Source organism: Natator depressus, chromosome 2, assembly GCF_965152275.1.
Source record: "Natator depressus isolate rNatDep1 chromosome 2, rNatDep2.hap1, whole genome shotgun sequence".
NCBI classification, from domain to species: Eukaryota; Metazoa; Chordata; order Testudines; family Cheloniidae; genus Natator; species Natator depressus.
This window is the reverse complement of record NC_134235.1, coordinates 260,711,044-260,723,282: the sequence shown is the minus strand read 5'-3', so window position 1 is coordinate 260,723,282 and position 12,239 is coordinate 260,711,044. Positions and strand designations below refer to the sequence as shown.

The following is a 12,239-nucleotide window of genomic DNA, read 5'->3' as shown; positions in this document are numbered from 1 at the left end:
AATTCAGGGGCAAAGCACTAATTGCTGGAGACCATGACCAGCTGCTTGAATAAAGGAGGTATACAATGATTAATTCCAAACTTCTCTCAGTTTTGTGGCTCACATTTGCAGTATGCGGTGGCTTATTTTTATTTGAGTTCCATGTTAGTATGTAGTTATGTTCCTGTGTCTCATAGACTTTAAGACCAGAAGTGACCATCATGATCATCTAGTCTGACCTGCTGCACATCGCAGGCCACAGAACCTCGCCCACCCACTCTTGTAATAGGCTTATAACCTCTGGCTGAGTTACTGAAGTTCTCAAATCTTGATTTAAAGATTTCAAGTTATAGAGAATCCGCCACTTACTCTAGTTTGAACCAGGAAGTGACCTGGTGGAGGAGTTGCACTGTATGTAAGAGAGCAGTATGATTGCTCAGAGCTCCAGTATGAAACTGGAGAAAAGCCTGTTGAGTCTTTGGGTTAAGTTTAGAGGCGGGAGCAACAAGGGTGATGTCGTGGTGGGCATCTGCTACAGACCACCAGACCAGGAGGATGAGGTAGACAAGGCTTTCTTCGGACAATGAACAGAAGTTTCCAGATCACAAGCCCTGGTTCTTATGGGGGACTTCAAACACCCTGACATCTGCTGGGAGAGCAATACAGCAGTGCACAGACAATCCAGGAAGGTTTTGGAGAATGTTGAGGACAACCAGAACCAACTAGAGGCCGTGCTCCTCTTGACCTGCTGCTCACAAACAGGGAAGAAGTAAGGGAAGTAGGTGTGGTGACAACCTGGGCAGCAGTGATCATGAGATGGTCAAGTTCAGGATCCTGACAAAAGGAAGAAAGGAGAACAGCAGACTATAGACCCTGGACTTTAGAAAAGCAGACTCAGGGAACTGATGGGTAGGATCCCCTGGGAGGCTAATATGAGTGGGAAAGGAGTCCAGGAGAGTTGGCTTTATTTTAAAGAAGTGTTGTTGAGGCCAAAGCACAATTGGAGTTGCAGCTAGCAAGGGATGTGAAGAGTAACAAGAAGGGTTTCTATAGATATGTTAGCAACAAGAAGGAGGTCAGGGTAAGTGTGGGACCCTTACTGAATGAAAGAGGCAACCTAGTGACAGGTGATGTGGAAAAAGCTGAAGTACTCGATGCTGCTTTGGCCTCAGTATTCACAGACCATGTCAGCTCCCAGACTGTTCTACTGGGCAGCACAGTATGGGGAGGAGGTGAGCATCCCTCAGTGATGAAAGAACAGGTTAAGGACTATTTAGAAAAGCTGGACGTGCACAAGTCCATGGGGCTGGATGCAATGTATCCGAGGGAGTTGGCTGATGTGATTGCAGAGCCATTGGCCATTATCTTTGAAAATTTGTGGTGATTGGGGGAGGTTCTGGAGATTGGAAAAAGGCTAATGTAGTGCCCATCTTTAAAAAAGGGAAGAAGGAGAATCAAGGGAACTACAGACCGATCAGCCTCACCTCGGTCCCCGGAAAAATCATGGAGCAGGTCCTCAAGAAATCTATTTTGAAGAACCTGGAGGAGAGGAAGGTGATCAGGAACAGTCAACATGGATTCAAGAAGGGCAAGTCATGCCAGACCAACATGATTGCCTCCTATGGTGAGATAACTGGCTCTGTGGATATGGGGAAAGCGGTGGACATGATATACCTTGACTTTAGCAAAGATTTTGATACAGTCTCCCACAGAATTCTTGCCAGCAAGTTAAAGTATGGATTGGATGAATGGACTATAAGGTGAATAGAAAGTTGGCTAGATTGACGGGCTCAACAGGTAGTGATCAACAGCTCGATGTCTAGTTGGCAGCCGGTATCAAGCAGAATGCCCCAGCGGTCGGTCCTGGGGCCGGTTTTGTTCAGCATCTTCATTAATGATCTCGATGATGGGATGAATTGCACCCTCAGCAAGCTCGCGGATGACACTAAACTGAGGGGAGAGGTAGATACGCTGAAGGGTAGGGATAGGGTCCAGAGTGACCTAGACAAATTGGAGGATTGGGCCAAAAGATAACTGATGAGGTTCAGAACAAGGACAAGTGCAGAGTCCTGCACTTAGGACGGAAGAATCCCATGCACCACTACAGACTGGGGCCCGACTGGCTAAGCGGCAATTCTGCAGAAAAGGACCTGGGGATTACAGTGGACAAGAAGCTGGATATGAGGTAACAGTGTGCCCTCGTTACCAAGAAGGCTAACAGCATATTGGGCTGCCTTAGTAGGAACATTGCCAGCAGATTGCGGGAAGTGATTATTCCCCTCTATTTGGCACTGGTGAAGCCACATCTGGAGTATTGCATCCAGTTTTGCCCCCACCCCCCACACACTGCAGAAAGGATGTGGACAAATTGGAAAGAGTCCAGCAGAGGGCAACGAAAATGTTCAGGGGTCTGGGGCACTTGACTTATGCGGAGAGGCTGAGGGAACTGGGCTTGTTTAGTCTGCAGAAAAGAGGAGTGAGGGGGGATTTGATAGCAGCCTTCAACTACCTGAAGGGGGGTTCCAAAGAGGATGGCGCTAGGCTGTTCTCAGTGATGGCAGATGATAGAACAAGGAGCCATGGTCTCAAGTTGCAGTGGGGAAGGTCTAGGTTGGATATTAGGAAACACTATTTCACAAGGAGGGTAAGAACATAAGAATGGCCATACTGGGTCAGACCAAAGGTCCATCCAGCCCAGTATCCTGCCTACCGACAGTGGCCAATGCCAGGTGCCCGAGAGGGAGTGAACCTAACAGGTAATGATCTGATGATCTCTCTCCTGCCATTCATCTCCACCCTCTGATAAACAGAGGCTAGGGACACCATTCCTTACCCATCCTGACTAATAGCCATTGATGGACTTATCCATGAATTTATCCAGTTCTCTTTTAAACCCTGATTTAGTCCTAGCCTTCACAACCTCTCGGACAAGGAGTTCCACGGGTTGACTGTGTGCTGAGTGAAGAACTACTTCCTTTTATTTGTTTTAAACCTGCTACCCATTAATTTCATTTGGTGGCCCCTAGTTCTTATATTTTGGGAACAAGTAAATAACTTTTCTTTCTTACTTTCTCCAAACCACTCGTGATTTTATATACCTCTATCATGTCTCCTCTTTTCCAAGCTGAAAAGTCCTAGCCTCTTTACGCTCTCCTCATATGGGACCCGTTCCAAACCCGTAATCATTTTAGTTGCCCTTTTCTGAACCTTTTCTAATGCCAGTATGGTTTTCTAATGCCAGGGTGGTGAAGCACTGGAATGGTTTACCTAGGAAGGTGGTGGAATCTCCATCCATAGAGGTTTTTAAGGCCTAGCTTGACAAAGCCCTGGATGGGATGATTTAGTTGGTGTTGGTCCTGCTTTGAGCAAGGGATTGGACTAGATGACCTCCTGAGCTCTTTTCCAACCCTAATCTTCTAGGATTCTATGCTGCAGAGGAAGGTGAAAAAACCTCAGTCTGACCTGGCGGGGAAATTCCTTCCTGACCCTTAAAAAAAGGGAAGGAAGAGGATCCGGGGAACTACAGGCCAGTCAGCCTCACTTCAGTCCCTGGAAAAATCATGGAGCAGGTCCTGAAGGAATCAATTCTGAAGTACTTAGAGGAGAGGGAAATGATCAGGAACAGTCAGCATGGATTCACCAAGGGCAAGTCATGCCTGACTAATCTAATTCCCTTCTATGATGAGATAACTGGCTCTGTGGATGAGGGGAAAGCAGTGGACATGTTATTCCTTGATTTTAGCAAAGCTTTTGACACGGTCTCTCACAGTATTCTTGCCAGCAAGTTAAAGAAATATGGGCTGGATGAATGGACTATAAGGTGGTGTGATGGGGCAAGGCCAGATGGCTATAGAAAAATAGTGGGAGATAGATATATTAGCTCAAGGCTAAACAAATCCCTGGTACCAGGTTAAGTGAAATGGAAGCTGCTCCTGGGGCCAATTAAGAACTTTCCAGAGGGCAGGGAGAATGCTAGGTTGATTGGGACACCTGAAGCCAATCAGGGGCTGGCTGAAACTAGTTAAAAGCCTCCCATTCGGTCAGGTGGGGGTACATGTCAGGAGCTGAGGAAGGAAGTTGCGCTGTTGGAGAGGCTGAGTAGTACACACCATATCAGGCACAAGGAAGGAGGCCCTGAGGTAAGGGTGAAGTGGAGCGTGAGGAAGTGAGGGCTGCTGTGGGGGGAAGTAGCCCAGGGAATTGTACATGTTATGTTTCTAAAAGGTCAGCTACCATAACTGATACTATTAGGGCCCCTGGGCTGGAGCCCAGAGTAGAGGGTGGGCCCGGGCTCCCCCCCACCACCACCTTTGCCCCCTGATTAATCACTGAGACTGGGAGACATCAGAGACTGTGCAAGGAAGGATAACTTCTCCTCACCTCCCTTGCTGGCTTATGATGAAAATGGCTCAGTAGACTGTGACCCTTGTCTCTAGAGAAAGAAGGGTTACGTGGAGGGTCACAGTGAGCCTCTGAGGATAGCGAAATCCGCCAGGAAATGTGGGACCCACGGAGGCAAGGACAGAGCTTTGTCACAGTGGATAGAAAGCTGGCTAGATTGTCGGTCTCAACGTGTAGTGATCAATGGCTCCATGTCTAGTTGGCAGCCGGTATCAAGTGGAGTGCCCCAAGGGTCGGTCCTCGGGCCGGTTTTGTTCAATATCTTCATTAATGATCTGGAGGACGGCATGGATTGCACCCTCAGCAAGTTTGCAGAGGACACTGAACTGGGAGGAGAGGTAGATACGCTGGAGGGTAGGGCTAGGATACAGAGGACCTAGACAAATTAGAGGATTGAGCCAAAAGAAATCTGATGAGGTTCAACAAGGACAAGTGCAGAGTCCTGCACTTAGGCTGGAAGAATCCCATGCACCGCTACAGACTAGGGACTGAATGGCTAGGCAGCAGTTCTGCAGAAAAGGACCTAGGGGTTACAGTGGACAAGAAGCTGGATATGAGTCAACAGTGTGCCCTTGACACTGAAGAAGGCCAATGGCATTTTGGGCTGTATAAGTAGGGGCATTGCCAGTAGATCGAGGGACGTGATCGTTCCCCTTTATTCGACATTGGTGAGGCCTCATCTGGAGTACTGCGTCCAGTTTTGGGCCCCACACTACAAGAAGGATGTGAAAAAATTGGAAAACGTCCAGCGGAGGGCAACAAAAATCATTAGCGGATTGGAACACATGAGTTATGAGGAGAGGCTGAGGGAACTGGGATTTTTTAGTCTGCGGAAGAGAAGAATGAGGGGGGATTTGATAGCTGATTTCAACTACCTGAAAGGGGGTTCCAAAGAGGATGGATCTAGACTGTTTTCAGTGGTAGCAGATGACAGAACAAGGAGTAATGGTCTCAAGTTGCAGGGGGGGAAGTTTAGGTTGGATATTAGGAAAAACTTTTTCGCTAGGAGGGTGGTCAAGCGCTAGAATGTGTTACCTAGGGAGGTGGTGGAATCTCCTTCCTTGGAAGTTTTTAAGGTCAGGCTTGACAAAGCCCTGGCTGGGATGATTTAGCTGGGGATTGGTCCTTCTTTGAGCAGCAGGTTGGACTAGATGACCTCCTGACGTCCCTTCCAACCCTCCCTGTGACCCCAGATATGGTGATCAGTTAGACCCTGAGCATGTGGGCAAGACTCATCTAGGAAAGAATTCTCTTTAGTAACTCAGAGCCCTCCCACTCTACTGACCCATCTCTAGCCATTGGAGATATTTGCTAGTAGCAGTCATGGATGGGCCATATGCCATTTAGCCAATCATTCCATCCCCTCCATAAAATAAGCAAACTCACTCTTAAAACAAAAGTTAGGGGTTTTGCCCCCACTACTCCTTTAGGTAGGCTGTTTCAGAACTTCGCTCCTCTGCTGGTTAGAAACTTTTGTCTGATTTCAAGCCAAAACTTATTGATGGCCAGTTTATATCCATTTGTTGTTGTGTCAACATTGGTCCTTAAATAACTTTGTTGTTTTTGTTTAGGTCCTCCAACAAAACAGATGGTCGATGGACACCTCAGCCAGCATCTCCAGATCCTGAATTTAATTGCCTTAATGACCTTCTCTATATGCACCCTTCTATGCGATCTCACAGCCCTGAGCCTTATAACATTCTGCAACCCCTCTCTATAAAGAACAGGACTAGAGTGCCGCTGTCCTGCACTGAGGACACCAGATTCTCCCCAGAAATGTTAAATGCAGTAATACAGGTGAGGGACATTTATTACTCCAGAGGCATCTTTATTGTTAAACTGGCAAAATACTGAAACACTAAGTGAGAGGAGCAGCTCAAAACACACACGTTTCCACATGACACATTCCTGTAAAGCCCTCTTCCTTGCCTTTCCACTGTGCTTACGTATATTCAGGGCTGAGAGCACAAAACTTTTATGGCATCTTGAACTCACTGAGAATGAGAATTCTTCACAACTGCTTTAAAAGTTCTTGAGAGAGACAAGTGGGTGAGGTAATATCTTTTATTGGACCAACTTGAAAGAGAAACTTTTGGGCTCCAGTGAGCTCTTCTTCAGGCCTGTGGAGTTCGAAAGCTTGTCTCTTTCAAGCAACAGACAGTTGTCCAGTAAAAGATATTACCTCATCTATCTTCTCTCTCTCATATGGTGAGACCAACATGGCTACAACAATATTGGAAAACTTTAAAGTTATTTTCAGTTTAAAAGACACATTTGAATGTAGACCAAAAAAACAAACAGGTGGACCTCTATAAAGAAACTACTCCAAAGTGGTAGCAATCAAACAGAGTGACATGATTTTGGGAGTCACAGGGATGAGCATGGTTAGCCACAGATCTGCCCCACTTCTTTACACTGCTGGTACTAGAATTTGGTTTTGTGTGAACTTCACAGAATTTCTTTGGAGATTGTAAAGCTTTGTATTTGAAACAGAGCATCACTTCCTGATCCTACAGTGAAGTCCCACTAAATTTGTGACATCACGCTAACATTATATATACGTACTCATATAAATGTGAGTGTTGACGCATACTCCAGTACATATGTCCCTTTGTAACACAGCAGTCTGCATGTTCTGCTACCTAAAATAAACCTAAACTTAGTGCTAAATTAAGATGTTTTTTAACACACAAGATCAGAGTTAGTTTGTGATCCACTGTCACTGAATTGGCTCAGTTTAAGTGTCTCCAGAGTTATGTTGGTCAAGGGATTGGGAATGGAATAAAGAGCTATCCCACCTCTAAGCCACCAGTTTAAATCCATTCTACATCATAGTGACTGAAAGCTAAATGACTTGTCCTGTTTGACAAAATTAAGTGGCTTTTGTGAAATGATTGGCCCTGCAGCCCATTCTCATTGGGCAGGTATCCTCCCCACAAGCCACTTCATCGATTCTCCACCCTTGTTAGCAGTTTCTGTAGAAAGATCAAGGACTGAGTGCACAGGTGCCGACTTTTCCTTTTCCCTGGGGATGCTTAGCCCCCACTTTGCCCCAGGACTCCGCCCCTTCCCCCAAGTCCCTGCCTTTGCTCTGCCTCTTCTTGCCCTTGCTCCACAGCCCTATCCTTGCTCTGCCCACTCCCCCAGGGCTCACCCTCACTCCACCTCTTCCCGCCCCCACTCTACCCCCTCCCTGAGGCCCTCACCCACCCTCCTGCTCTCTACCCTCCCCCAAATCCCTCCCTATGCCTCCAAACAGCTGTTTGGTGGCTGCGCTGCCCTCATCAGCTGTTTGGCAGTGGTGGGAAACAGCTGTAGCCGGTAGGAGCTGAGCACCCACTATTTTTTTTTTCCCTGTGGGTGCTCCAGGGCTGGAGCACCCATGGAGTTGGTGTCTCTGACTGAGTGTACCATAGGGACTGAACTCCCCTCTCACCCTTAGAGATGATCCTTCCAGATCAGGCATTTGAGATTGAAGAATCTCATTGCTGCTTTCTGCGCCAGACCTGTTCTGAGTACAGGCACTAACTTCACTTTTTAAATGTCTTTTGAAGTCACTGGGGTTGTGGAAGAACTTCCTCAAAGATCAGGGAGGTAAGGAGCCAGGAGGGTAGTAGTCTTGATCCCAACAGAAGAATGATTAGCTGGGACTAAGAATATAAATGCAAGCTCACGTATCACAGTTCTATGCTGCATAACTTCTATTGCTCATCAAAACTGTCTCCATTACTTCAGCACCCTGTTCCAGAGAGAAGAGCTTGAGGTTTAAATTGAAGCGTGAGGTCTCTTTGGGGATGTAGGGTGGAATGAATATTGTCATGTCCTACAACTGGCTAACTCTGGGTTTTCTGTACCAATCCTTCCCCCCACCCCCGTCCCCCACAGAGTGTACAACCTTGGGAACCGCGTACATTTCCCCTTTCAGACCCAGCATACCAAGCTCTTCTGGAACAGCCAAGTGAAGATGGATGCAAGCAGTCAGGAGACTTTCAACAGTGGGACTCTAGCAACAAGCAGTGTATCAGGACTAACAGTATAGACTCTGGCATATCTAACTCCAGGGAGCCACATGTTTCAGATATGGACCTGCAAACAGAGGGCAACAGAAGCTTGGAGGTGTTCGCAGACCAGCAATCCTTCCCAGGAAGGCTGTTCAACAACAGATGAACACCTGATTTATGTGATGTGTTATGTTAGGCACATACTTTATTTCAGAATCAAAAGCTTGGCTGATGAGCTGGTTCAGAGGAGCACTGGCAGTGAATGGTGCTGCCATGCATGAGACCTAGGTTCAGCAGCAGATTTTGGGCTCCCACATCCCCAGATTGGGAAGGGTTGGGCACACTGCAGAAATAAGGTGCTGGATCTCTGAGAGGACCGTGCTGTCCAGAAAAAAAAACTTCTGGTTTACTCTGGAGAAAAGGGATCAATTGCCCTGCTGGCAAGAAGGTTAGGTGCTGCAACAGTTGCAGCAGCCCAGGATAATGCAGAGAGAGATAGTGGGTTTAAAAAAAAAAAAAAATGAAAATCAAACAATAGAGAGGAAACCAAATTGGCTGTTCTAACTTTAATTGTTTGATATTCAAACATCTGTATCTTGAAAGGGTGCCCCCTGGCTGCACATCCAGTCTTCAGTGGCTTTTTGTCTAGTGTATCATAGTAGAGCAGGAATAGGAACAGCTTTCCAAGAGATCAACTGATAAACATCTGAAAAGGTATGGGGAAGTCTAACAGTGCTGCATGGCTTTTATTTTTAAATGCAGCTATGAAAGCAAATCCTTTCTTGAGAGTATGTGAAAAGCAGGTTCCCTTGGCCTTGCACAAATGATGTTTGTATCAACTGCCTTCAAATAAACTACAAATCATTTTCATGCTGTGGATGTTTTCATTTATTTAGTGTATATTCTCACTGTAATGAAACTGACAGGATGGATGGAGATCAATCTCTAACTTGTTCACAGCTTTTTCCCAATTGTTCTCTATCATGGATCTTAGCTGGCAAGCCCCGGTAAAGCAAAACTACTGGGGAAAGAAAATACCATAGATTCACTGTACAATGGGGGCACAGCTCCCAACTATCAGAGGGTAGGAAGGGTGTTGAGCCATTTTTGGGGAGCCCTTCTGGAAAATGATGGGTCAGAAAGCTGCCCTTCCAGAACATGTTGTACTTTTTAATACCAACATTTAGAAAGGGGGTTTGGAAATGTGTTACGGTAACACAGTGGTAACATGTTCAACTTTGTTTGACATGCATCCTCCTTTTTACTTTCCCACTTCGAATCTCTGCCCTTTGCAGATGGTATGCTTACATCCCAGGACTAATGGAACTAAACATTTAGCCCACTTTTTTTAATGAACCAGTTTGATAAATAGCTTACTCATTGTGCTGCCATTGTAAATTGTCTATAAGGACAGTATTTCTAAGTTATTCCTGGATAGCTGGACATCATTGCTCTTCTGAGTTTCCAGTGGTGTCCTTGCAGGTATTCTCTCCTCTCCTGAGCTGGGACATTCAGGAGGAAATAGGAATATAGGAAAGCAATGATCAAAACAGGGACTGTATGTATGTACAATGGGACCCAAATCCTGATTAGGGCCTCTGAATGGTTCTGTAATAAAAGTATTAAATAAAATAGCAGTCAAATAGAAGGGCTATCATACTGAAATTTTGGAGGGTAAACTTGGATGAGTAAACAGTAACCTGTTTAAAAGGCAGTGCCACCACCTATCAGCTGCACCAAGCATAACTGGCTTTGCATTTAACAATGCAGTTGTATCCTATCCCACATCTAGTGTGCAGTCCATTGAGATCTGATGGAGTCTCTATAACTGCTGTAATGGGCTATAAGTGGCAGTAACTCACTTTGTTCCAGAAAAGCAGCAGAGTGAAATATAAAGGCAATGAGAAGAGGGATGGCTAAGGAAGCCTCTGGGGAAACATTGTCACATTTAAACCCAATTCCCCTTTCACACGTTTTGTCCCCTTCTTTTGGGTAATTTGAAAATGAGAAATGTGAAATTCCAAGAAACCTACAATCCATCCTGTCAGATTCATATTTTTTTCATAAGTTGATTATAAGCAACAAGCACAGAAACATTTAAGAGTTCTCCCACAGACTGTCATCTTTTGTGTAATTGCTCTATATGTACTTTTCTCCCTGTCTTTGGCATTTTTATTTTTGTGTTATTTTGAGTGGATGGATGTTCTGTGGATGAAGAAACATATTAGCAAACTAACTCTGGGACCGTTTAAAGGGGCAAAATCTGTTTGGAAAGATGTTTCACAATAATGACTTCAAAGCACATCTGACTAAATGCTATGGTTATGAAAGCAAAATAAAACTTGAGGTTTCTAGCAATCTATTGGCCAAGTCTTGCTTTTTTTCCTGCAAATGTATGCATTCCCTTTTGTTCTCTTATTATGGTATCTGATTACCTGATCCTACACAGCCATTATGAGCACACAATCTGAGTTAAGAATGACTTCCTTTGTCAAATAGAGGAAGGTCCCTAGTTGCTCTGCCCTGTCTGAGATTAACTAGATGGTAGCAATGAAGACAACTACTTTGTGTCACGTTCCTGCCCTATTGATCAAAATAAGGGACACTCTTTTAGTATGAGAATAGCATACTTGGATGGCTGGTGCAATCAAGAGAGAGAGGTTTTTTTAGGGACTCCTAGTCAAAAGTGGACAGGAGGGAGAAGACGTTTCCTTTTTATGGTGACCTTGGTAGAGGAGAAATGCTCTTGTTCGTTGTTAGTGATTGCTAAAATCAAACTCTACACACGCCTATGTATACTGTCATTTGGCCATTTTATATGTGTAGCTGGTTAGACTCAAGCTTCCCCTAGACCAGCGGTTCTCAAACTTTAGCAACCCGAGGACCCCCATTTTGATTTAAAATTTTTCACAGATTCCCAAACTGGCTTCTAATTTTCCCCGGGGGTGCTCAGCCCCAAGCCCCGCCCCTACTACACCCCTTCTCCCAAGGTCCTACCCCTGCTCCACCCCTTTCCGTCCCCTCCCCAGAGCGTGCCTCGTTCCCGCTCCTCCTCCTCCCTCCCAGTGCCTCCTGCACTCTGCTGATAAGCTGTTGCACGGCATACAGGAGGCACTGGGAGGGAGGGTGGAGGAGTTGTTCAGTGGGGCCAATGGCCCTGTTGACTCATGGACCCTCTGAAGGACCCCGGTTTAATAACCACTGGTCTAGACCATTAGAAACAGATGGTTGGACCATATGTCATAGGAAAGCTCATTTCTGCTAAATTGCAAAAGATTCAGATTTAGCCTGTGACCTAATGTCATGAAGTGATAATCTCTGTACAGGTTATACACACGATTCCAAGTTACAAGATTTCAGTTAAGGTCTGTATCACTGAGCAGGAAGGAATTCCCACCACTTAGAGATGGATCCACAGTGAGATTTTGTGAGGAATGAGTTCTGACCATTTCCCCTTCCTTAGCCTATAGTACCTATGTGACCTTTATTAATAATTATAAAGCCATAAGGGACCATTGCAATTATCAAGTCTGATCACCTGTATAACACAAACCATAGGACTTCTCTGAATTAATTCCTGTTTGAACTAGAGTAGATCTTTGTTAGAAAAGCATCCAACCTTGATTTTATCAATTTCCAGAGATGGAGAATCCGCCATCACCCTTGATAAACTGTTCCAAAGGTTAATTTAACTCTCACAGTTAAAACATTTCCACCTTATTTCTAATCTGAACTTGTCTGGATTCAATTTCCATCCACTGGATCTTGTTACATCTGTGCTAAATGGAAGAGCCCTTTATTATCAAATTTCTCTTTCCCCTGTAGGTACTCATAGATTGAGATCAAGTCACCCCTTAA

General features: G+C 45.3%; 1 protein-coding gene and 1 long non-coding RNA gene across 4 annotated transcripts in view; one reads left to right on the top strand and one right to left on the bottom strand.

The window, feature by feature from the left end:
* Window positions 1-10,760, top strand: part of LOC141983395 (KAT8 regulatory NSL complex subunit 1-like) — a 139,913-nt gene extending 129,153 nt beyond the window's left edge. For 2 of the 3 annotated variants that reach the window (XM_074946487.1, XM_074946486.1), the window contains 2 exons: window positions 5,952-6,177; window positions 8,266-10,759. In XM_074946487.1, coding sequence (XP_074802588.1) covers window positions 5,952-6,177; window positions 8,266-8,547 — 508 coding nt within the window. In that variant the 3' untranslated portion in view covers window positions 8,548-10,759. Of the gene's footprint in view, window positions 1-5,951; window positions 6,178-8,265 lie in introns of all 3 variants that reach the window. The other variant, XM_074946485.1, reaches the window with a different exon arrangement.
* Window positions 1-12,239, bottom strand: part of LOC141983396 (uncharacterized) — a 48,278-nt gene that overhangs the window by 11,971 nt on the left and 24,068 nt on the right. The gene's annotated exons all lie outside the window — the stretch shown is intronic.